Genomic DNA, 24,680 nt, shown 5'->3' with positions numbered 1-24,680 from the left:
GACAGCACACTGAACTGACATACGGATGCGGACAGCACACTGAACGGACATACGGATGCGGACAGCACACTGAACGGACATACGGATGCGGACAGCACACTGGACGGACATACGGATGCGGACAGCACACTGGACGGACATAAGGATGCGGACAGCACACTGGACGGACATAAGGATGCGGACAGCACACTGAACGGACATACAGATGCGGACAGCACACTAAACGGACATACGGATGCGGACAGCACACTGAACGGACATACGGATGCGGACAGCACACTGAACGGACATACGGATGCGGACAGCCCACTGGACGGACATACGGATGCGGACAGCACACTGGACGGACATACGGATGCGGACAGCACACTGGACGGACATACGGATGCGGACAGCACACTGAACGGACATACGGATGCAGACAGCACAATGAGCGGACATACGGATGAGGACAGCACAATGAACGGACATACGGATGCGAACAGCAAACTGAACAGACATACGGATGCGGACAGCACACTGAACGGACATACGGATGCGGACAGCACACTGTACGGACATACGGATGCGGCCAGCACACAATGTGCTATTCGCATCTTTTGCAGGACCATTAAAATGAATGAGTCCGCATCAGATCCACAGAAAAAACCTGTTCAGGTGTAGACCAAAAATAGAGTCGTGTGAATGGGGCCAAAGTTAAAGGAAACCTGTCACACTGAATATGGTATCTGATCTGTTGGCAGCACAGTCCTACAGAGATAGCTGTCAATCACTGACTAAGACCGCCCACTGGACTCCTAAGCCCAGAATGAGCACATGAACGTGATTTTCGCCTATGTGCTTTCTGTGTGTATAAAAGACTGCACATGTATGACACACGTAAAAGGAAAAGGTGCTGTTCACACCTCGGCCCCTGCAGAGGAACTCTGGGCTTGCATTATTCTGGTCTATGTCCTACACAGAGATGTGGACGTCATTAAAAATCGTTTCAGTAGTGTAACCTCAACATGGATCATTTTTAGGCTACAAATTTCTGTGCAGATTTCTGTGCGTTTCCGTACCAAATCCACACCAAAACCACCATTTGTTACTTGTGGTTTTTGGTGCAGATTTGATACTGTTTTCCCGCAGATCTCAATGAAAAGGGTGAATCAGCTCTATTACAATGCTGCATTTTTAATATGACGCGTTCACTTTAATTACTTCCCTTTCAAGTGACTGTGAATATTTAAAATTCCATTTACATTCTGCAGAAAAAGAAATCAGTGCGGATTTCCTGAAAAACCAAAGCATTTACCCACCAAAGGTAATTTCCAAGCCTTCTGACGTAAGACCAGCAGCTTTTACACAGTTCTTGTTCCTCTTGGCACAGTTGCTGTTGCTCAGCTTTTTGCTTTTTAAATCTCATCAAGCTTTTGTGCATTATGACAGTAATTTCCATTAAAGGGGTTGTCCGGGTTCAACTCTAAACCTGGACATACCCTTATTTTCACCCAGGCAGCCCCTGAGGCTAGCATCGGAGCATCTCATACTCCGATGCGCTCCCTTGCCCTGCGCTAGATCGCGGAGGGCACGGGCTCTTTTGTTTATCATAACACACTGCCGGGCGGAAGCTTCCGCCCGGCTGTGTGTTCGGTGACGTCTCCGGCTCTGATGGGCTGGCTTTAGCGCTGCCCTAGCTGTTTTACTGGCTAGGGCAGCGCTAAAGCCCGCCCATCAGTGCCGGTGAAGTCACCAGGCTTCCTGGCAGCCCCATGGAGAGCCCGGTACGTCACTGGAACTCCTAAAAATGCCTTTGCCCTGCCATCAATGTTGTATCGGTGCCTAATCACTGGGACCACCACCTACTTGGGGAATGAATGGGGCCATACTGCAGTTCTCTGTACAGCGTCTGATTGGGATCGGCACTACATGAAGAATAAGAGTGCCACCAGTATGGCTAAAATTTACCCAGTGCCATCTCCCTATGGTCCATCAACTACAGACCCAGGGCACCAGGTGAGCCTTAGCAAAATGGCATTGGAAGCCATTGGCATTTTGGTACACCTTGAAGGATTTTTCAGCATTGCAATGGTTTTTAATGGACATGTTGATGTAGTTGCTTGCCTCATATACATGTCCCCCATGTTTTTTCTGTTTTTTTTTTGTGTGTTTATTTTAATTTGGACTTTCCTGACCAATCCATCTGGTTTGTTTCCATCCTGTATGTAGCACTTTCTGTTCCTGTATCTAACCAAACCCATGATGCACTTCACCTTTCTCTGCCACAGCTCCAGCCCTGCCCCTAACAACCCTCAGCTAGGAGTTTATAGCTCCTCCCACTCAGCTAGTTACATATGTAGTAGAGGGGGCACTAACATTCTTACACCTAGCTACTGCCTTTAACCACCTCCGGACCGCCTAACGCAGGATCGCGTTCCGGAGGTGGCAGCGCTGCGCACAGTCACGCATATACGCGTCATCTCGCGAGACGCGAGACTTCCTGTGAACGCGCGCACACAGGCGCGCGAGCTCACAGGAACGGAAGGTAAGAGAGTTGATCTCCAGCCTGCCAGCGGCGATCGTTCGCTGGCAGGCTGGAGATGTGTTTTTTTTAACCCCTAACAGGTATATTAGACGCTGTTTTGATAACAGCGTCTAATATACCTGCTACCTGGTCCTCTGGTGGTCCCCTTTGTTTGGATCGACCACCAGAGGACACAGGTAGCTCAGTAAAGTAGCACCAAGCACCACTACACTACACTACACCCCCCCCCCGTCACTTATTAACCCCTTATTAGCCCCTGATCACCCCTAATCACCCCTGATCACCCCTGATCACCCCATATAGACTCCCTGATCACCCCCCTGTCATTGATTACCCCCCTGTCATTGATCAACCCCCTGTAAAGCTCCATTCAGACGTCCGCATGATTTTTACGGATCCACTGATAGATGGATCGGATCCGCAAAACGCATCCGGACGTCTGAATGAAGCCTTACAGGGGCGTGATCAATGACTGTGGTGATCACCCCATATAGACTCCCTGATCACCCCCCTGTCATTGATTACCCCCCTGTAAAGCTCCATTCAGACGTCCGCATGATTTTTACGGATCCACTGATAGATGGATCGGATCCGCAAAACGCATCCGGACGTCTGAATGAAGCCTTACAGGGGCATGATCAATGACTGTGGTGATCACCCCATAAAGACTCCCTGATCACCCCCCTGTAAAGCTCCATTCAGATGTCCGCATGATTTTTACGGATGCACTGATACATGGATCGGATCCGCAAAACGCATCCGGTCGTCTGAATGAAGCCTTACAGGGGCATGATCAATGACTGTGGTTATCACCCCCCTGTCATTGATTACCCCCCTGTAAAGCTCCATTCAGATGTCCGCATGATTTTTACGGATGCACTGATAGATGGATCGGATCCGCAAAACGCATCCGGACGTCTGAATGAAGCCTTACAGGGGCATGATCAATGACTGTGGTGATCACCCCATATAGACTCCCTGATCACCCCCCTGTCATTGATTACCCCCCTGTAAAGCTCCATTCAGATGTCCGCATGATTTTTACGGATGCACTGATAGATGGATCGGATCCGCAAAACGCATCCGGACGTCTGAATGAAGCCTTACACGGGCATGATCAATGACTGTGGTGATCACCCCATATAGACTCCCTGATCACCCCCCTGTCATTGATTACCCCCCTGTCATTGATTACCCCCCTGTAAAGCTCCATTCAGACGTCCGCATGATTTTTACGGATGCACTGATAGATGGATCGGATCCGCAAAACGCATCCGGACGTCTGAATGAAGCCTTACAGGGGCGTGATCAATGACTGTGGTGATCACCCCATATAGACTCCCTGATCACCCCCCTGTCATTGATTACCCCCCTGTAAAGCTCCATTCAGACGTCCGCATGATTTTTACGGATGCACTGATAGATGGATCGGATCCGCAAAACGCATCCGGACGTCTGAATGAAGCCTTACACGGGCGTGATCAATGACTGTGGTTATCACTCCATATAGACTCCCTGATCACCCCCCTGTCATTGATCACCCCCCTGTCATTGATCACCCCCCTGTCATTGATCACCCCCCTGTCATTGATCACCCCCCTGTCATTGATCAACCCCCCTGTCATTGATCAACCCCCCTGTCATTGATCACCCCCCTGTCATTGATCACCCCCCCTGTCATTGATCACCCCTCTGTAAGGCTCCATTCAGATATTTTTTTGGCCCAAGTTAGCGGAATTTTTTTTTTTTTTTCTTACAAAGTCTCATATTCCACTAACTTGTGTCAAAAAATAAAATCTCACATGAACTCACCATACCCCTCACGGAATCCAAATGCGTAAAATTTTTTAGACATTTATATTCCAGACTTCTTCTCACGCTTTAGGGCCCCTAGAATGCCAGGGCAGTATAAATACCCCACATGTGACCCCATTTCGGAAAGAAGACACCCCCAGGTATTCCGTGAGGGGCATATTGAGTCCATGAAAGATTGAAATTTTTGTCCCAAGTTAGCGGAACGGGAGACTTTGTGAGAAAAAAATTAAAAATATCAATTTCCGCTAACTTGTGCCAAAAAAAAAAAAAGTCTATGAACTCGCCATGCCCCTCATGGAAGACCTGGGGGTGTCTTCTTTCCAAAATGGGGTCACATGTGGGGTATTTATACTGCCCTGGCATTCTAGGGGCCCCAAAGCGTGAGAAGAAGTCTGGTATCCAAATGTCTAAAAATGCCCTCCTAAAAGGAATTTGGGCACCTTTGCGCATCTAGGCTGCAAAAAAGTGTCACACATCTGGTATCGCCGTACTCAGGAGAAGTTGGGGAATGTGTTTTGGGGTGTCATTTTACATATACCCATGCTGGGTGAGAGAAATATCTTGGTCAAATGCCAACTTTGTATAAAAAAATGGGAAAAGTTGTCTTTTGCCAAGATATTTCTCTCACCCAGCATGGGTATATGTAAAATGACACCCCAAAACACATTCCCCAACTTCTCCTGAATACGGCGATACCACATGTGTGACACTTTTTTGCAGCCTAGGTGGGCAAAGGGGCCCATATTCCAAAGAGCACCTTTAGGATTTCACAGGTCATTTACCTACTTACCACACATTAGGGCCCCTGGAAAATGCCAGGGCAGTATAACTACCCCACAAGTGACCCCATTTTGGAAAGAAGACACCCCAAGGTATTCCGTGAGGGGCATGGCGAGTTCCTAGAATTTTTTATTTTTTGTCACAAGTTAGTGGAAAATGCTTATTTTTTATTTTTTATTTTTTTCATACAAAGTCTCATATTCCACTAACTTGTGACAAAAAATAAAAACTTCCATGAACTCACTATGCCCATCAGCGAATACCTTGGGGTCTCTTCTTTCCAAAATGGGGTCACTTGTGGGGTAGTTATACTGCCCTGGCATTCTAGGGGCCCAAATGTGTGGTAAGGAGTTTGAAATCAAATTCTGTAAAAAATGACCTGTGAAATCCGAAAGGTGCTCTTTTGAATATGGGCCCCTTTGCCCACCTCGGCTGCAAAAAAGTGTCACACATCTGGTATCGCCGTAATCGGGAGAAGTTGGGGAATGTGTTTTGGGGTGTCATTTTACATATACCCATGCTGGGTGAGAGAAATATCTTGGCAAAAGACAACTTTTCCCATTTTTTTATACAAAGTTGGCATTTGACCAAGATATTTATCTCACCCAGCATGGGTATATGTAAAAAGACACCCCAAAACACATTCCTCAACTTCTCCTGAATACAGAGATACCAGATGTGTGACACTTTTTTGCAGCCTAGGTGGGCAAAGGGGCCCACATTCCAAAGAGCACCTTTCGGATTTCACAGGTCATTTACCTACTTACCACACATTTGGGCCCCTAGAATGCCAGGGCAGTATAACTACCCCACAAGTGACCCCATTTTGGAAAGAAGAGACCCCAAGGTATTCGCTGATGGGCATAGTGAGTTCATGGAAGTTTTTATTTTTTGTCACAAGTTTGTGGAATATGAGACTTTGTATGAAAAAAAAAAAAAAAAAAAAAAAAAATCATTTTCCACTAACTTGTGACAAAAAATAAAAAATTCTAGGAACTCGCCATGCCCCTCACGGAATACCTTGGGGTGTCTTCTTTCCAAAATGGGGTCACTTGTGGGGTAGTTATACTGCCCTGGTATTCTAGGGGCCCAAATGTGTGGTAAGGAGTTTGAAATCAAATTCAGTAAAAAATGACCTGTGAAATCCGAAAGGTGCTCTTTGGAATATGGGCCCCTTTGCCCACCTAGGCTGCAAAAAAGTGTCACACATCTGGTATCCCCGTACTCAGGAGAAGTTGAGGAATGTGTTTTGGGGTGTCTTTTTACATATACCCATGCTGGGTGAGATAAATATCTTGGTCAAATGACAACTTTGTATAAAAAAATGGGAAAAGTTGTCTTTTGCCAAGATATTTCTCTCACCCAGCATGGGTATATATAAAATGACACCCCAAAACACATTCCCCACCTTCTCCTGAGTACGGAGATACCAGATGTGTGACACTTTTTTGCAGCCTAGGTGGGCAAAGGGGCCCATATTCCAAAGAGCACCTTTCGGATTTCACAGGTCATTTTTTACAGAATTTGATTTCAAACTCCTTACCACACATTTGGGCCCCTAGAATGCCAGGGCAGTATAACTACCCCACCAGTGACCCCATTTTGGAAAGAAGAGACCCCAAGGTATTCGCTGATGGGCATAGTGAGTTCATAGAACTTTTTATTTTTTGTCACAAGTTAGTGGAATATGAGACTTTGTAAGAAAAAAAAAAAAAAAAAAAAAAATCATCATTTTCCGCTAACTTGTGACAAAAAATAAAAAGTTCTATGAACCCACTATGCCCATCAGCGAATACCTTAGGGTGTCTACTTTCAGAAATGGGGTCATTTGTGGGGTGTTTGTACTGTCTGGGCATTGTAGAACCTCAGGAAACATGACAGGTGCTCAGAAAGTCAGAGCTGCTTCAAAAAGCGGAAATTCACATTTTTGTACCATAGTTTGTAAACGCTATAACTTTTACCCAAACCATTTTTTTTTTACCCAAACATTTTTTTTTTATCAAAGACATGTAGAACTATAAATTTAGAGCAAAATTTCTATATGGATGTCGTTTTTTTTGCAAAATTTTACAACTGAAAGTGAAAAATGTCATTTTTTTGCAAAAAAATCGTTAAATTTCGATTAATAACAAAAAAAGTAAAAATGTCAGCAGCAATGAAATACCACCAAATGAAAGCTCTATTAGTGAGAAGAAAAGGAGGTAAAATTCATTTGGGTGGTAAGTTGCATGACCGAGCAATAAACGGTGAAAGTAGTGTAGGTCAGAAGTGTAAAAAGTGGCCTGGTCTTTCAGGGTGTTTAAGCACTGGGGGCTGAGGTGGTTAAAGGGTTTCTGTCACCCTGCAAAACTCATTTTTTTTTTTTTTGGATAGTTAGATTCCTCCTAGTGCGATATAGCAGAATATAATGCTCTTACTTACTTTCATGCGGCCGATTCTTTATAAAACAAACTTTTATAATATGTAAATGAGGGCTCTACCAGCAAGTAGGGCGTCTACTTGCTGGTAGCTGCTGCAGAAATCCGCCCCCTCGCCGTGTTGATTGACAGGGCCAGCCGGGATCTCCTCCTCCGGCCGGCCCTGTCAGTAATTCAAAAATCGCGCGCCTCGCGTCATTCGGCGCAGGCGCTCTGAGATGAGGAGGCTCGTATCCTCAGCACTCCCTCAGTGCGCCTGCGCCAATGACGTCTTCTCTTTCGGTGATGTCATCGGCGCAGGCGCACTGAGGGAGTGCTGAGGATACGAGCCTCCTCATCTCAGAGCGCCTGCGCCGAATGACGCGAGGCGCGCGATTTTTGAATTACTGACAGGGCCGGCCGGAGGAGGAGATCCCGGCTGGCCCTGTCAATCAACACGGCGAGGGGGCGGATTTCTGCAGCAGCTACCAGCAAGTAGACGCCCTACTTGCTGGTAGAGCCCTCATTTACATATTATAAAAGTTCGTTTTATAAAGAATCGGCCGCATGAAAGTAAGTAAGAGCATTATATTCTGCTATATCGCACTAGGAGGAATCTAACTATCCAAAAAAAAAAAAATGAGTTTTGCGGGGTGACAGAAACCCTTTAATGGCTAGCAAAGAATGTCATCTGTTTATCTAATTCCAGGTTCTCTGATACTGTGTTTTAATAATATTGTTATGCAACTGTTTTTACATGCATTATGCCTGGTTTTCCCAGCAGGTGGCAGTGTATCTAGCAGAGAGTACCTTTAGATAGAATGGAACTTACCATTCCATTGTCCCCCTTTTGGGCAGAAGTAGGCTTGTCCTGCTTCCTACCAAGGGAGGGGTTGGAAGAGGAAGACATAGTTGAGTTTTAGAGTCCAAAGAGACCAGACATGGCGCAGTGAGGGGAGCATTCCCCCCTCCTGCTGCAGGAGCCCCGGGGAAGCAGCTTGCAGAGCACCATGACTGTAGGCAGTTCAGTCAATGGCTAAAGGCACACCACTCAACGATACCAGAACTGCTAGAAAGTCCAGTAAGCAGACTGAAGCCAGAGATTAGCACAGCAGCAGAGAGAGAAAGCAAGGTATTCATGTTTACCTGCCAGTTTACCCTTAGCCTACTGGAGCCAAGAGAAAGATCAAGTATTGTTTGGATGACACAAGTTTATTGCAAGTTTATTCAAGTAAAAACTGTTAAACTTCACCAAATCTGGACTGCTTACACCAACTACAACTCCTTTGTTGCTGCGGAGCCTAACCCCGGGGAGCAACAGTATCCAGGTAGGAGCACCGTGACACAAAGCTATTAGGGCCACAACATACCACTCGGCATTCCTAAACACTGGGACCCGGTCGACCCTGGGGGACCGGCACACCGCACATAGACACTCTCCTATCACTGCACCACCCATGGACAGAATAGCACAGGAAAAGAGAAAGAGCTGCATGGACATGGGCATGTGACAGATGAGGAGACACGAGCAATAAAGGTAAAGGAAATATATTACAAAATTACAGAAACCATCAATGATTATTTTAAGGGAGGTTAATGCAGTCCAGAAAACCCCTTTAAACAGAGGCACATATAGGAGCACCATCCTTTCCATCAGCTATGGTTAGGTCTTATCTGCTCACAGTAACAGATATTGTACTGAAGGAAAAACACTCGATTACATAACAACGTTAACGTGTAATTTTCTTTTCATAATGAAGCATCAGAGAAGCCTGCAGGAGCGCGCTCGTCAGCGGTCATGACATAAGTGCTGTTTCTATGGGGAGGTTTTGTGGTGTCACAAGGAACAGTGTGATTTATTTTATTAATTTAGTAAGAGCAAAATCTAATCAGTTCTGCTACTGTTTCTGAGCAGGCAAGTTGTTAACAAAATTGCAGCTTCCCTGAGCTATTAATGAGAAATAATGAAATGAATGTACCGTAATCTACGTGAAGCATCTTTACAGGGGTTCTCCGGCTGATGAAACAGGCTCAGATCGGTGTAAAATTACAAAATAAGTGACCAACCAGAGTGTAAGCTGCCATTAAAAATGTCACTTAATCTTTATTCCAGCATATACAGTATACACAGGTACAGGTATGGGCGTCATACAGTATGAACCTTACCGTTCCCCTGCGGCTTCTATTTCAATGCTTCTGGTCCGCCACTGGTCTCTTCTTCCAGCACACACTCAACATACAGTCAATCACTGGCACAGTGGCCAAATATGCAATTTTTTCCATTTTATATGCCAGTCTTTTCTTTAAAGTGTTTTATAGGCCTGGATTTTTTATGGAATGGTGGGTAGGTATAGGGACTTGCCATTCCCTCCCACTCTAGTACATTTCCCCCTAGGCTGAGATACTGGGCTCATTACTGTGGGGAAAAATGAAAGCCTCAACAGCTCAGCCTGAAAGCTGCATGACCTGTTTTGGCTGTGCAAACTGACCCCCCTGTGTTTGGATTTGAAGTACGTAGGTAAGGTAACCTATGTATAGTTAGCGCCCAGACAGGCAAGGTGATTTATTTTGTATATGTCACATACATGGGAATGCTTAAAAGTGATTAATGAACTTTGATGTCCCATGTTGTATGTAAGAAAATAAAAGTTTTTGGACTTTTAACCCCCAGAAACCACCCGTCTATTTCTGATGGGTGATGTGGCGCGCGGATCCTTCCTGTCACCTATTCTGAGGATGTGGTTTCTAGCTGGATTTGTGGATCTCCCACCAGAAGTCTCTCCTGATACCAGGCAGTAAGCCCAAAGCACTCGTATATAGATTGTTTCCCTTGTCTAGGCAGAATGTCTATGAAGCTTTCCCAGCTTAGAAAGAAACGCTCCACATGTGTTTCTTTTTTAGATGAGGCCTTCACCCAGTCCATCTTCATTATGAAGGACAGCTTCTCCAGGAATAGTCTGAATGGTGGTGGAGATGTGTCTATCCATGTATGTAGTATTGTTTTGATCCCTGCTGCGGAAATATAATGTATAATAGTTTCCGGTTGCCCGGTGTACAAGGATGGTCTTCAGGATCTGTGTACCCAAATATTGCCCATATTGGGTTCAGTGGTGCTGCTTAGGTGAGGTGGGTTGTAGTGAACCGGTTTATCTTTTGCCAGAAGGCTTGTATTATTGGACACTGCCATAGGCAGTGATATAAGTCTGCTCCTTCTGATTGACAGCGGGGACAATTTGTAGTTGTGTGGGTGCCCATGTGAAAACCTCTTATAGGGGTGATATACGTGCGATGATATAATTGTGAGTTGTCCTATTTTGTAGAGGCCTCCTTCTCACCAGGAATAAAATTCCCTGTGTGGTGAACCTTCTTGAAATTGTGGATTGCGAATAAAAGTGAGGTGTCGGGAGCACTGGGGGTGTAGGGATTTCAGGGTCCTCATCTTCTGCCATGCTCGCCAGGTAGACATCAGGAGAGGATTATCCCCGTTATGTTTGAGGATATTATGGAATGGTAAATGTAAGAAGTTTTGAAGGGATATGTGCGGGATGAAAGTTTGGTGCCTAGTTCTATCTGTAAATACTGAGGTAAGATGTATCTAATCTGTTGTAATTCGCAGCAGTGCCACTATGTTGTATGCCCTGATGTTGGGGAAGTTTAATCCTCCGTTTAGTCTGGGTTGTTGTAGAATATTATACGGGATTCGTGGGTGTCCGCCCTTCCAGATAAAGGTGCGATATAGGTAATTTTACTTTTTTTCTTCTCTTGGGCGTAAATATAAGGGTAAAGAGTGGAATAAATATAACAGATGGGGGAATTCTACCATTTTGATAAGGTAAGCTCTTCCCACGTATGATAGTGGTAAATTACGCCAATTTGTCAATGTATTTTCTAACGCTTGGATATATGGCAGAACATTGGCCCCATATAGTCTCGTAGGGGATCTTGTTATTGTGACGCCCAAATATGTTATTCAAGTCAATTGCCACCAATAATGGGAAGGGGGAGGCACATCGTGGTTTCGTTGGACCCTTTAAAAGTAATGCCTCCATGATTAATGTACTTGTCACTCTCTTAAAACCAGAAAACTTAGAACCTGCTCTGTACCTCAGGTGGATCCAGTGATCTCCCCACATATTGCTCCAATTGCTCTGCTAGATTTATTTCCAGCTGACATCTTAGGGGGTGGGCACTCTCAGGGGACGTGTCCTTCCTAATGCAGCTGGTGGCAGTTGAAGGATGGAACTGAGCATGTGCGGCCATCTCAGTGAGCAGGACAGAGAAATTAGAAAAAGAGCAAACAGCAGGTGGCGCCATACAGATATTCACTGAATAACTCAGTAGCTATAATAAATTTAATGCAATTACAAAAAGTATTTAGATCAAGATGCAATATAGAATATTGTTTGTGGGGCAACCACTTTAAATCATTATGTTTCTATTCCCGGATCAAGTTCCTCGTTGATATACGAGGCCTTCTAGCTCTATGTATAGTTTTTGCTTGTATTTCATTAGAGGAGACCGATACTGCCTGGCGAGCGGCTGTTTTGAGGTATACTGACAGCCGCTCTCATAGGTCTTCACAGGTTCTCAATAGGATTGGGGTCGGGGATGATTTCATCTCCTTTTATGCCAATATCAACCAAAGAGTCAATGGTGTTTATTGGCAGCGTGGGATCGGCCATTGTCTTGCATGAAAATGATTTTCTATCAGAAGGCACAATTCTTCTTTTTATACACTGGCAGAAAACGCTCAGTTAGGAACTCCCCATGCCGTCACCCTCAGGGATCCAAAAGGGACCTGACATCTCACTTCCCAATATTCCGGCCCAGATCATCACTCCGCCACCTCCTTGCTGATGTCGCAGTCTTGTAGGTACAGGGTGGACGTTGACCAGCCATCCAGAACTCCATCCATCAGGCCCATCCAGAACGCCATCCATCAGGACCATCCAGAACTCCATCCATCAGGCCCATCCAGAATTCCATCCATCAGGCCCATCCAGAACTCCATCCATCAGGCCCATCCAGAACTCCATCCATCAGGCCCATCCAGAACTCCATCCATCAGGCCCATCCAGAACTCCATCCATCAGGCCCATCCAGAACTCCATCCATCAGGCCCATCCAGAACTCCATCCATCAGGCCCATCCAGAACTCCATCCATCAGGCCCATCCAGTGTAGCACAGCATTCATCAGTGAATAAAATTCTTAACAAATTTGTTTTCATGTATTTTTGAGCTTCTCTTTGTGAGCTTTGGTTAGGGGTGGCTATACTACAGGTTTACGCACAATTGCCGGCCTGTGGAGGATCCTGCCCAAGAGGTTTGTGACCCTCTGGAGACACCAGTAGCTTCATATACCTGTGTGCTGCTCCTCAGAGGCATTTTTACAGCTGCCCCTTTAATGAGAATAATTTGTCTGAAATAATCTTAATAACCTTAAAGGGATTATCCCATGACTAATGTAAAAATTGAAAATCAGACATCATACAATACATGACAATCTCTTTCTAACAAAGCTAGAATTAACACTGTACCTCACATGGATCCAGAGATCTCCCCATTCATTGCTCTGCTAGATTTATATCAAGCTGACAGCTCAGGGGAGTGTCTTTTCTGCTGCAGCTCAGGGGGCGTGTCTCAGCTCTCCCTATCACAGCTCAGGGGGCGTGTCTCAGCTCTCCCTATCACAGCTCAGGGGGCGGGTCTCAGCTCTCCCTGAAGAAACTGAGCATGTGCGGCCATCTCAGTGAGCAGGACAAAGAACTAAGAAAAAAACCAAACAGCAGATACATCTTATTGAATATATTTTTTTAAATAACTTCTTTGAATAACTTTTAATTTTTAATTACATGCAATTACAAAAGTATTCCGATCCAGGTGCTGGTGTGAAAACTGTAGAATATTTTTCGTGGCACATCCCCTTTAATAAACCTTTATCAGATCACATTCTCTTGGCCACTCACTCACATATCTTCTCACAGTTCCATCATCTATCTTCGGTTTTTGTGAAATATCAATTGTTTTGAAGCCTTTTGCGAGACACTGAACTATTTCACGCGGTTTATCTCTTACACAATCTTTGCTTCCCTTTTGCACTGGCGGAGGATGCACCTAATTTATGATGAAGCAAGCACCTGCTGTGTATGTCTGAAAAAAATCACTTCAGTCCCTGAGTGGTGTCATTTTTCAAGTACTTTTACGCCTAGAACTGGGGCCCAGTGGCACAAATAAAACAAACACTGAGGGGCATTTACTAAGCGTGGCATGCCAAATTATTATTTTTTTAGCACAAAAAAGTCAGAAGAACCTGTTTTGTGGATTTTTTAATTTTTTTTTGTTGCACCGGCATTTTCCCGCCATCCTCACCACTTGGGGGTGGCGAGGCAGTGGCCAGGACTATTTTTCTATCTTTTACGCCAGGAAACAGTAAAAGCCAGTCTTCGTAAATGACCCCCTTTTATTTTAAAAACTAAAAAAACAAATTTTACTGAAATCCTATTAAAGGGCATCTGTCAGCAGTTTTGTACCTATGAAACCGCCTGACCTTGTTACATGTGCGCTTGGCAGCTGAAGGCATCTGTGTTGTTCATATGTGCCCGCATTGCAGAGAAATATTATAATATATGCACATAAGCCTCTAGGAGCAATGGGGGCGTTGCCGTTACACCTAGAGGCTCTGCTCTCTCTGCAACTGCCAGACCCTCTGAACCTTGATTAACAGGGCCAGGCAGTGTAAATGTCATCACACCTTATCCTGTCAAAGTGCAGAGGGTGCGGCAGCTGCAGAGAGAGCAGAGCCTTTAGGTGTAAGGGCAACGCCCTCGTTGCTCCTAGAGCCTCATTTGCATATAATAAAACATAATTTTTCTCAGCAATGCGGGCACATATGAACATGGGACCAACACAGCTGCGTCTCTCTTCCTGCTCGCTGCTGCTATGTCTATGGCAAGCAGGAAGCGTGACTTCTCTTCATACAGCTGATTGGCAGACCCCCACCGATCTGATATTAATGACCTATCTGGAGGATAGGTCATCAATATTAAAAGCCTGGAAAACCCCTTTAACCCCTCAAGGACCATCGCCGTACATGTATGAATGCGGACCCATTTGCGGACGTGTGAATGGAGCCTTAGGCTGGGTCTGACAGGCAGGCTGTCAGCATACAAGCAATGCATTACAATACATCGATATGCCCGCATTGTGCATGATGAGACAATCCCTTTAAAATTATCCCAGTGAAATCTGCCTTCACAAAAACCATATGGCGTTCCTTTCCTTCTGCGCCCTGCCGTGTGCCCGTACAGCAGTTTAGGACCACATATGGGGTGTTTCTGTAAACTACAGAATCAGGGCCATAAATATTGAGTTTTGTTTGGCTGTTAAAGAGGACCTTTCACTGATCCTGACATTGCGAACTAAGTATCATGACATATACAGCGGCGCCCAGAGATCTCACTGCTCTTACTATTATTCCTGGGCACCGCTCCGTTCTCCTGTTATGTCCTCCGGTATGTTCGGGGACTTGGTTATAGTAGGCGGAGTCTGCCCTTGTTCTGCGGGCGTCTCCTTCTCCTAGGCTGTAGCGCTGGCCAATCGCAGCGCAGAGCTCACAGCCTGGGAGAAAAACCTCCCAGGCTGTGAGCTCTGAGATGCGATTGGCCAGCGCTACAGCCTAGGAGAAGGAGACGCCCAGCAGAACAAAGGCAGTCTCCGCCTACTATAACCAAGTCCCCGAACATACCGGAGGACATAACGGGAGAATGGAGCGGCTCCCAGGGATAATAGTAAGTGCAGTGACATCCCTGGGCGCCGCTGTATATGTCATGATACTTAGTTCACAATGTCAGGATCGGTGAAAAGTCCTCTTTAAGGTGAAAAATGGCAGGGTCCTGAAGGGGTTAAACTACCTATCGGCTGCCCAATGTTATGGTCTGGTTACACACTACGGGTATGTGGATGTGTTGCGGACTATTTACTACTTTGAAGAATATCGGGGAGACTTAAAATGTACAAATTTGTTTTCATTGAATCTCACCCATAAGTACAAGTCACACCTCTACAAAAAGCCTTCATTAATTTGTGCCATTGTCAAACTGATTATTATTTTTTTTTAGACATATTGGAAAAACAATTGTTACTATTTTCTGCTTCTAGTCGTGCTCACCTTCTCCCAGCCATAAAATGCAATGGATGAGATTCCAACTTTCTGCAGTCGCCACTAGAGGGCGCTCGCTACGTGCACATTTTTATATATATATACAGCTGCCATTGAAACCAGTGAGAGCAGTGGTTATACTTATGTAGCTAGCGCCTCCTCGTGGCAGCTTGCAGCAACCTTTGCCCGCTCTATCACGCGCGTAGATGTACGTGTAAATTGTGCCTTATATGTGCACATTTAGTGCAGAGAATACAACACACCACAGGCGTCATAAACCCTCACTGCCGTGTATACGCCTCTAGGGAGGGCCGCTTTAAGAAGAGTCACGCATGCGCAGTTCGGTTCTCAAGCAGGAAGCTCGGGCGCGGGGTCCCAGGTGAGCAGTCACGTGATCCGTCCTTTACTTTCTCTCCTCGTCATTAGTACGTGTTCACACGGCGCGGTCCTGCTACACTCCACCCTGGAGGTCAAAGGTGGAGTACTAAACAGATATGTGGGGCTGACATGTAAAGGAATGACCCCTGTGTCTACCTGCCACTATAAAGTGACTGGCCCTGACATTACATGGCTTTTGTTTGGATTTAGTATTTCTGCTCATTTTCAGATTACACACCTCCAGCATGGACAGGCAGCTTCTCTTTTCCACGGCGCGGTTTTTACAATGGATGGTTTAACGTGTGGATTCCACATTGAAATCAATGGGGAAGTTCTGCGCGTGTTTTCGGCGCAGAATCCGCTCCAGAAATCTGTAGTGCGAACATCCCCCTCACTGGGGGTCATGTACTAATATTTTTACACCAATTTTTGGCTTAAAAGTAGTTTCAAGACCAGTTTAGCATTTTGTTTTAAACCTCTGTACGACATTTTTACATTGCGTTTGGGGGCGTGCCGATGGCTCCGCCAAATTAACTAACATTTGCATCTGAAAACGGGGGCGTAAGTGTTGGCGTAAAAACTAGGCGCATGGACTGCCGGAGGTGCGCCTAATTTATGATTCATAAATTAGCCGAATCCTCTGGCGGCCCAGGGGAAACACAAAGCCCTATGTAAAACGCAGATTTTTGTAGTTTTTTCCTAGCGCGGTGGCCGCCGCCGTACCGTGCAGGATCCTGCTGTAGTCACTGCACAGGGGAAGGGAAAGTCTTGGGCTCTTAAAGGGACAGCAATCCATTTAAGACGGGGATGCCCGACCTGCGGCCCTCTAGCTGTTGTAAAACTACAACTCTCAGCATGCCTGGACAGTCTTAGGCTACTTTCACACTAGCGTTCGGAGCGGATCCGTCTGATGTTTCATCAGACGGATCCGCTCCGATAATGCAGACGTTCGCATCCGTTCAGAACGGATGCGTCTGCATTAAAACTTAGAAAATTTTCTAAGTATGAAAGTTGTCTGAGCGGATCCGTTCAGACTTTACATTTAAAGTCAATGGGGAACGTATCCGCTTGAAGATTGAGCCATATGGTGTCATCTTCAAGCGGATCCGTCCCCATTGACTTACATTGTAAGTCTGGACGGATCCGCTCGCCTCCGCACGGCCAGGCGGACACCCGAACGCTGCAAGCAGCGTTCAGGTGTCCGCTCACTGAGCGGAGCGGAGGCTGAACGCTGGCAGGCGGATGCATTCTCAGTGGATCCGCATCCATTGAGAATGCATTGGGGCCAGACGGATGCGTTCGGGGCCGCTCGTGAGCCCCTTCAAACGGTGCGCACGAGCGGACACCCGAACGCTGGTGTGAAAGTAGCCTGACAGCTATAAGGGCATTCTGGGAGTTGTAGTTTTGCAATAGCTGGAGGGCCGCAGGTTGAGCATCCCCCCCCCCCTTTAAACAAAAGTAATAAAATAATAAATAAAATTTATAGATCCGTCAACAGTTTCCTTTAAAAAAAAAAACATCCCAGAGACGAGACGTTACATCTGTTTATTTGCACAAATGTTCATCTTTTTCCTGTCTTGGAGGATTTTATGACTGTCTGGTTCCAATAACGCACAGGCACGCTCCCTCTCCCCAAATATAGTCACTGCGCCAAGTCCTTTTTATCCGTCTCCACTGAGACACTGCCGCTCAGTTTTTATATCCACGCGTATCCTGTGCCTTCGTGCATGTAGCCCCGGTTCATGTGACTGGTATTAAAGGGGTTTTCCAGTTTCTCAATGTTGATGACCTATCCCTTAGGATCAGCAATGTTCAGGACTGCTGCTGGGGGTGAAACTACAACTCCCAGCATGCACAGTTGCTTGGCTGTTCTCGGAACTCCCATAGAAGTGAATGGAGCATGCTGGGAGTTTTACAACAACTGCAGTGCCTGAGGTCACTGACCCCTGACCTATCCGAAGTATTGCTCATCCACAGCAGGTGAATGGGAGCTGCTCTGCTGTATGTGGACAGTGTATACAGCTCTCTGTTCTGTGTCCTTTCCGGCGCCGCCACTGCTGATCCGATATTGATGACCTATCCTCCCAGCAAACACACAGCGTGCCGTTCTTCCTGTAAGCCTCTCTATAAAACTTCAAAATGCCAGAAAATGGACACATGTTCAAAATGAAAGACATGATTTTTTTTTTAAACGTATTTTAATTGCTGACAAATAGTGTGTGTCCAGCATGTGTCTACGTGGTCATATGGATGTCCCTGCCCCTCTGAGACTCCTGTATATCCGCCACACCGATGCATTGCGTTACATGTCCGGCCGTTCATTTGTATGGCTGGCACGTAATGCTACAAATCTAAGCAGATGTTGGTTGGTACCTGAAGATAACAGCTGCTTCTGTTCAGGTTTTTTTTAACGATTTTAATTTTAATCTGTCAGCAGATCTGTCCCTATGACACTGTCTGACCTGTTACACTTGGCAGCTGAAGACATCCGTGTTGGTCCCATGTTCATATGTGCCCGCATTGCTGAGAAAAATGATGTTTTAATATATACACCTAGAAGCTCTGCTCTCTCTGCAACTGCTGCACCCTCTGCACTTAGATTGAAAGGGCCAGACAGACATGATCAGGTTTACACTGCCTGGTCCTGTCAATCAAAGTAGAAAGGGTGCAACAGTTGCAGAGGGAGCAGAGCCTCTAGGTGTAAGGGCAACGCCCCCGTTGATTCTAGAGGCTCATTTGCATATAATAAAACATCATTTTTCTCAGCAATACGGACACATATGAACATGGGACCAACACGGATGTCTTCAGCTGCCAAGCGCACATGTAACAGGTCAGCCAGTGTCATAGGTACAAAACTGCTGACAGATGCCCTCTGGTACAGGTACAGTACTGCTGACAGATGCCCTCTGGTACAGGTACAGTACTGCTGACAGATGCCCTCTGGTACAGGTACAGTACTGCTGACAGATGCCCTCTGGTACAGGTACAGTACTGCTGACAGATGCCCTCTGGTACAGGTACAGTACTGCTGACAGATGCCCTCTGGTACAGGTACAGTACTGCTGACAGATGCCCTCTGGTACAGGTACAGTACTTCTTTGTATAAAGACCTCTGTGTTAAAGGTAACCAAGCACCAAGGTTTGATGGTATGAAATCATGGGAGTGAGAAGAAATTCTCATCCTCTCAGGTTTCTCCTCGGACAATGCAGCCACTTTGTTTGGAACTGTAACCACCAACATCCTTATGTTTTAGCAACTCGGACACTTCTTACTCGGCGGTTTATAAGAAGCAGAAGCTCAGTGTTATAATGGTGCGGATCCAAGTCAAAGCCAAATCAAACCTGGAGTGAAGCGGAGATGCCAGGCTGTGTCTAAGACTCCGCATATGACAGCCGTGTACATGGTAATAGTCCTATGTTATCATGTATGTGGCTGTCATACATGACATGGTTTCCAGGAGTTCCATTTTTAATGCAGTTTTGGGTGGTCATCTCAAAACAGAACTGTATAGCATTTTTGTTTTAAAGGGGTTTTCCAGTTGTTTAATATAGGTAACCTATCCTCAGGATAGATCATTAAAGGGGTTGTCCCATAAAAAATACTCAGCAGTTTCCAACCCAGCACCTGGATCTGAACACTTTTGTAATTGCATGTAATTTAATATTTAGCATAGCCACTGAGTTATTCAATACAATGTATCTGTATAGCGCCGCCTGCTGTTTGTTTTCTTATCTGTGTCCACCTCGCTGAGATGGCCGCACATACTCAGTTCTATCCTTCAACTGCTTCCTGAGCTGTGATAGATCTGAAACACGCCCCCTGAGCTGTGATAGGGACAGCTGAGACACGCCCCCTGAGCTGTGATAGAGAGCTGAGACACGCCCCTTGAGCTGTGATAGGGAGAACTGAGACACGCCCCCTGAGCTGTGATAGAGAGAGCTGAGACATGCCCCCGGAGCTGTGATAGGTAGAGCTGAGACACGCCCCCTGAGCTGTGATAGGTAGAGCTAAGACACGCCCCCTTAACTGCAGTAGAAAAGACACGCCCCTTGAGCAGTCAGCTTGATATAAATCTAGCAGAGCAATGAATGGGAAGATCTCTGGATCCATGTGAGGTACAGGGCTGGTTCTAGCTTTGTTAGAATGAGATTGTGGTGTACTGTATGATGTCTGATCTTCAGTTTTTACACTAAACATGAGATTACGCCTTTTAAAATCGAATCTTCTTTGGCCTTTAAAGATGAGTCCCGAGTGAGGAAAACCTTCTATGATGTTATACACCCTTACAGGTTCTATGGGCAGAGGTTGTCTTGATGAGAGGACTTCTTTCATGTAAGGACGTTATATTCTAACAGGTTGTAATAGTTAAAGGGGTCATCCCATAACTAATGTAAAAAATGAAAATCCGACATTATATAGTCCATGACAATCTCTTTCTAACAAAGCTAGAACCAGCCCTGTACCTCACATGGATCCAGAGATCTCCTCTTTCACTGCTCTTCTAGATTTTCTTAAGACTGGCAACTCAGGGCGTGTCCTTTCTCAGTCGATGTGCCCTTTCTGCCGTAGCTCTTTCCCTGTAACTGACACAGCTTCTAATAGAACATATGGCTGGTGACGGTCGAATATTTAAACTGAGCGCGTGCGCCCACCTTGTTGAGGTGGCCATAAAAATAAGGAAAAGAAGAAACAGCAGGTGGCGCTATACAGATACATTTTTTTGAATAACTCAGTGGCTATACTAAATTATTAATTACATGCAATTACAAAAGTATTCAGATCCAGGTGTTGGGTTAAAAAACATGTAGAGTATTTTTCGTAGCACAACCCCTTAAATACATCTGGGAGAATTCGGTTAATAATGACTTTTTAGAGCCTGAAGATGTTCTCATTTTAGGTTTCTTACGTGCAAAAGTAAAGACAAAATACGAAAGAAGGTGGGAGCATGAAGGTCCAGAGAATTGTGCTGGCATCTAGGCCAGGTAGGTGATTTTATTTTTGCATTTTAAATTCCACAGAAGAGCTAGGCATAGGTAGGCAGAAGGCGGAGGTGACCCGATGCGTAAAGCCGAGGATGGACCAGTACTAGCAATATAGGTTCAACTGGAATGAAGGTGACCTTACTGGGACTGACTGCCAGTAATTGACACAAACTTCTGTATTAAATCCAACCGACAGTAATGCCATGCAGAGGGACATTGATTTTGCCGGATTTGCTCATCATTCATAATGACCCCTGCTGGGAATGGCTTTACTCATACTTGAGTCAGTTCTTATTTTGCATGATCCTTTTCTCCACAGTAACCGTACTAGAACAGCAGTCATTGGAGTCTGGAAGAATCTCATGGTGGCGGTCAGGGCGACCGGACAAGTCGTTTTGGTGCCATTTATACTACTCTTAGGCCCCTTGCAGACGAGCGTTCCTCCCGCAGCGAGTCCGCATGGCAGCACCCGGCCTGACCTCCCATCTCTGCCGGGGGTCGCATAGCATTATGCTGATTTATGATGCTATGTAACCCTTACAGTTCTGGAATGTATTGGATAACACTGGCATAATGCTGCTTGCCTCTAAGTCAGGGGTTAGCAACCTTCGGCACTCCAGGTGGTGTGGTGGAACTACGACTCCCATCATGCACATTTGCTTGGCTGTTCTCAGAACTCCCATAGAAGTGAATGGAGCATGCTGGGAGTTGTAGTTTCACAACAGCTGGAGTGCCAGAGGTTGCTGACCCCTGCTCTAGGTCTTGGTGCCTGTGTGGCAATTGCCTCATTGATGTTGCACCCCTGATGGTGCCACCAAACTGACAACCTCACTTAGTCTCTTTAGGAAAAGCCATAATGTTCCCCCCCCATGAATGTATATAATATTTCACCCATATATGTTAGCTAGATTGCTTTCAACTAATGCAATTCCCCGTGTATCACAAAGGCCATGGTGCCCCCAGTAATGCCAGCTGCCATAGCCCTATCAGTACCAACATCAACCCCCTGATCTCATCTGCTAACGTGTACGGTTGTAGCTTCTGTAAATGTCAGAGATCATACCACGTGGATTTAAAAGGGTTTTCCAAGATCTTTTTACTGATTACCTTTCCTCTGGTATCTGATTGGTGGGGGTCCGACCCCCGGCTGTTTGAGAAGGCCTTCTCTCAGCTCACCAAGCACAGCGCCGTACGCTGTATAGCGGCTGTGTTCGGTATCGTGCTCCACCCCATTCACTTCTATGGGGCTGAGCAACGCCTAGGCCATGTGACCGATGAATGTGACATCTCACGGCCAAGGAAAAGCGGCGCTACTACGAGCGCTGGTGCCTTCTCAAACAGCTGATCAGCGGTGGTCCTGTGTGTCAGACAGATTTAACTTAGTATTGCGGTAGTAAAAGAGGCAGATAGGCCACGTATTGAACGTGGTGAAAACTATTATGTACGGATTATTAGGGCTCAATGAGGGGCAGAAGAACCGAGAGGAATGCTTTAAAGGGAATCTGTCACCTGGTTTGACCATATTAAGCTCCCACCAATAAAATGCCTTATTTTCTGCAGTGGTTTTCTTTCTTCTCTTCGTGGTTTTATTTTTTTTAAAAAGCGATCTTTGTATTATGCAAATGAACCCTGGAGGTGCCCAGAGGGGCGTTATTCTTCACCCTCTGAGCCCAGTAACGCCCCCCCTGTAGTGCCTAGCCCACCTTAATTTAGAGCCCAAGCACGCCTCCTCATTATGAAATATCGTCCCACAGCCGCGGTAAATGGCGCCGCCCCCTCCGCTACATCAAATAATTCATTCAAGCTACGCACCTGGAATCTTCATTTCGTCTGCCGGAAATCTCGCGCAGGTGCAGTACCGCCTACTGCCTGTGCGATCTAATAGCTCCTGAGGGCAACAGTGATAAGAAGACGTCACTGGGCTCGGCGCATGCCCTGTGACACTTTTGGGCTGTTGCCCTCAGGAGCTATTAGATCGCACAGGCAGTAGGCGGTACTGCACCTGCGCGAGATTTCTGGCGGATGAAATGAAGATTCCAGGGGCGTAGCTTGAATGAATTAGTTGATGTAGCGGAGGGGGCGGCGCCATTCACCGCGGCTGTGGGACGATATTTCATAATGAGGAGGCGTGCTTGGACTCTAAATTAAGGCAGGCTAGGCACTGCAGGGGGGCGTTACTGGGCTCTGAGGGTGAAGAATAACGCCCCTCTGGGCACCTTCAGGGTTCATTTGCATAATACAAAAATGAAACCATGAAGAGAAGAAAGAAAACCACTGCAGGAAATAAGGCATTTTATTAAACATGGCAATGGTGACAGCTTAATATGGTCAAACCAGGTGACAGATTCCCTTTAGGCCTCATGCACACGACTGTTCTGTTTTTTGCGGTCCGCAAAAAATGTAAGCCACCCGTGTTGCCAGGGCGCCGGCAATATGAATGCCTATTCTTGTCCGCAAAGCGCGGACAAGAATAGGACATGTTATATTTTTTTAGCAGGGCCGCAGAACGGAGCCACGGATGCGGACAGCACACGGAGTGCTGTCCGCATCTTTTGCGGCCCCATAGAAGTGAATGGGTCCGCATCCGAGCCACCAAAACGGCGGCTCGGATGCGGACCGAAACAACGGCCGTGTGCATGAGGCCTTAAGCTGATCATTTAAAGGGTTTCTATCACTTCGTTTCACCTATTTAGCTTTCAGACACTAGCGATCCGCTAGTGTCTGCTTTATCTAACCATCCTAATATAAGAGCTTATTGTCCTGCCGTTTAGCTAAAAAAATAACTTATATAGATATGCAAATGAGCCTCTAGGTGCTATGGGGGCGTGATTAGCACCTAGAGGCTCCGTCTACCTTAACAAACTGCCGCCGCCCAGCGCGTCCCTCCAGCCCGCCCATCTCCTCCGGAATGCGATGCTCCTCGTATTCGGCGCATGCGCAGTGAATGTCTGATCGCTTCCCTGCTCAGACATCTCCACTGCGCCTGTTCCTCGGAGCACTATGACGTCATCGGCGCAGGCGCAGTGGAGATGTCTGAGCAGGGAAGCGATCAGACATTCACTGCGCATGCGCCGAATACGAGGAGCATTGCATTCCGGAGGAGATGGGCGGGCTGGAGGGACGCGCTGGGCGGCGGCAGTTTGTTAAGGTAGACGGAGCCTCTAGGTGCTAATCACGCCCCCATAGCACCTAGAGGCTCATTTGCATATCTATATAAGTTATTTTTTTAGCTAAACGGCAGGACAATAAGCTCTTATATTAGGATGGTTAGATAAAGCAGACACTAGCGGATCGCTAGTGTCTGAAAGCTAAATAGGTGAAACGAAGTGATAGAAACCCTTTAAGGAGCCCTACTAATTAGAATAACCTTTTCATGAGCGTACAGTCCAGGTATATGGCCTTTCCCATCACAGTCCTTGCTTCTTTTACCAGTGATCTATTCTTATTCAGGAAATGATGGGGAGCCAGCAACCGAAAACTTCCGTCTGGAGGAAACAGATCTCGCAGAGGAGCTCTTGGACGGGCAAGTCATGGCCCAAACCTTGTATATTTCTGTGGATCCTTATCTGGTGAGCAGTCTGTGTGTTTTTTTTTATGTACGAAATTGTAGAAAAAACAACAGATTAAATAGGAAAAAAG

The 24,680-nt window shown here is 46.1% G+C and overlaps 1 protein-coding gene across 1 annotated transcript in view; it reads left to right on the top strand.

Annotated features, from left to right (window-relative positions):
• The first annotated feature begins 15,983 nt into the window (after positions 1 to 15,983).
• Positions 15,984 to 24,680, top strand: part of PTGR2 (prostaglandin reductase 2) — a 45,507-nt gene continuing 36,810 nt past the window's right edge. Inside the window, exons 1-3 of the mRNA XM_040412768.1 lie at positions 15,984 to 16,056; positions 20,957 to 21,041; positions 24,492 to 24,610. Of these exons, the coding sequence (XP_040268702.1) occupies positions 21,005 to 21,041; positions 24,492 to 24,610 (156 nt within the window). The 5' untranslated portion in view covers positions 15,984 to 16,056; positions 20,957 to 21,004. The remainder of the gene's footprint in view (positions 16,057 to 20,956; positions 21,042 to 24,491; positions 24,611 to 24,680) is intronic.

The sequence above is a fragment of the Bufo bufo genome, chromosome 11, assembly GCF_905171765.1.
Source record: "Bufo bufo chromosome 11, aBufBuf1.1, whole genome shotgun sequence".
NCBI classification, from domain to species: domain Eukaryota; kingdom Metazoa; phylum Chordata; class Amphibia; order Anura; family Bufonidae; genus Bufo; species Bufo bufo.
The sequence above is the reverse complement of the archived record's forward strand: the minus strand, read 5'-3'. Positions and strand labels throughout refer to the sequence as shown.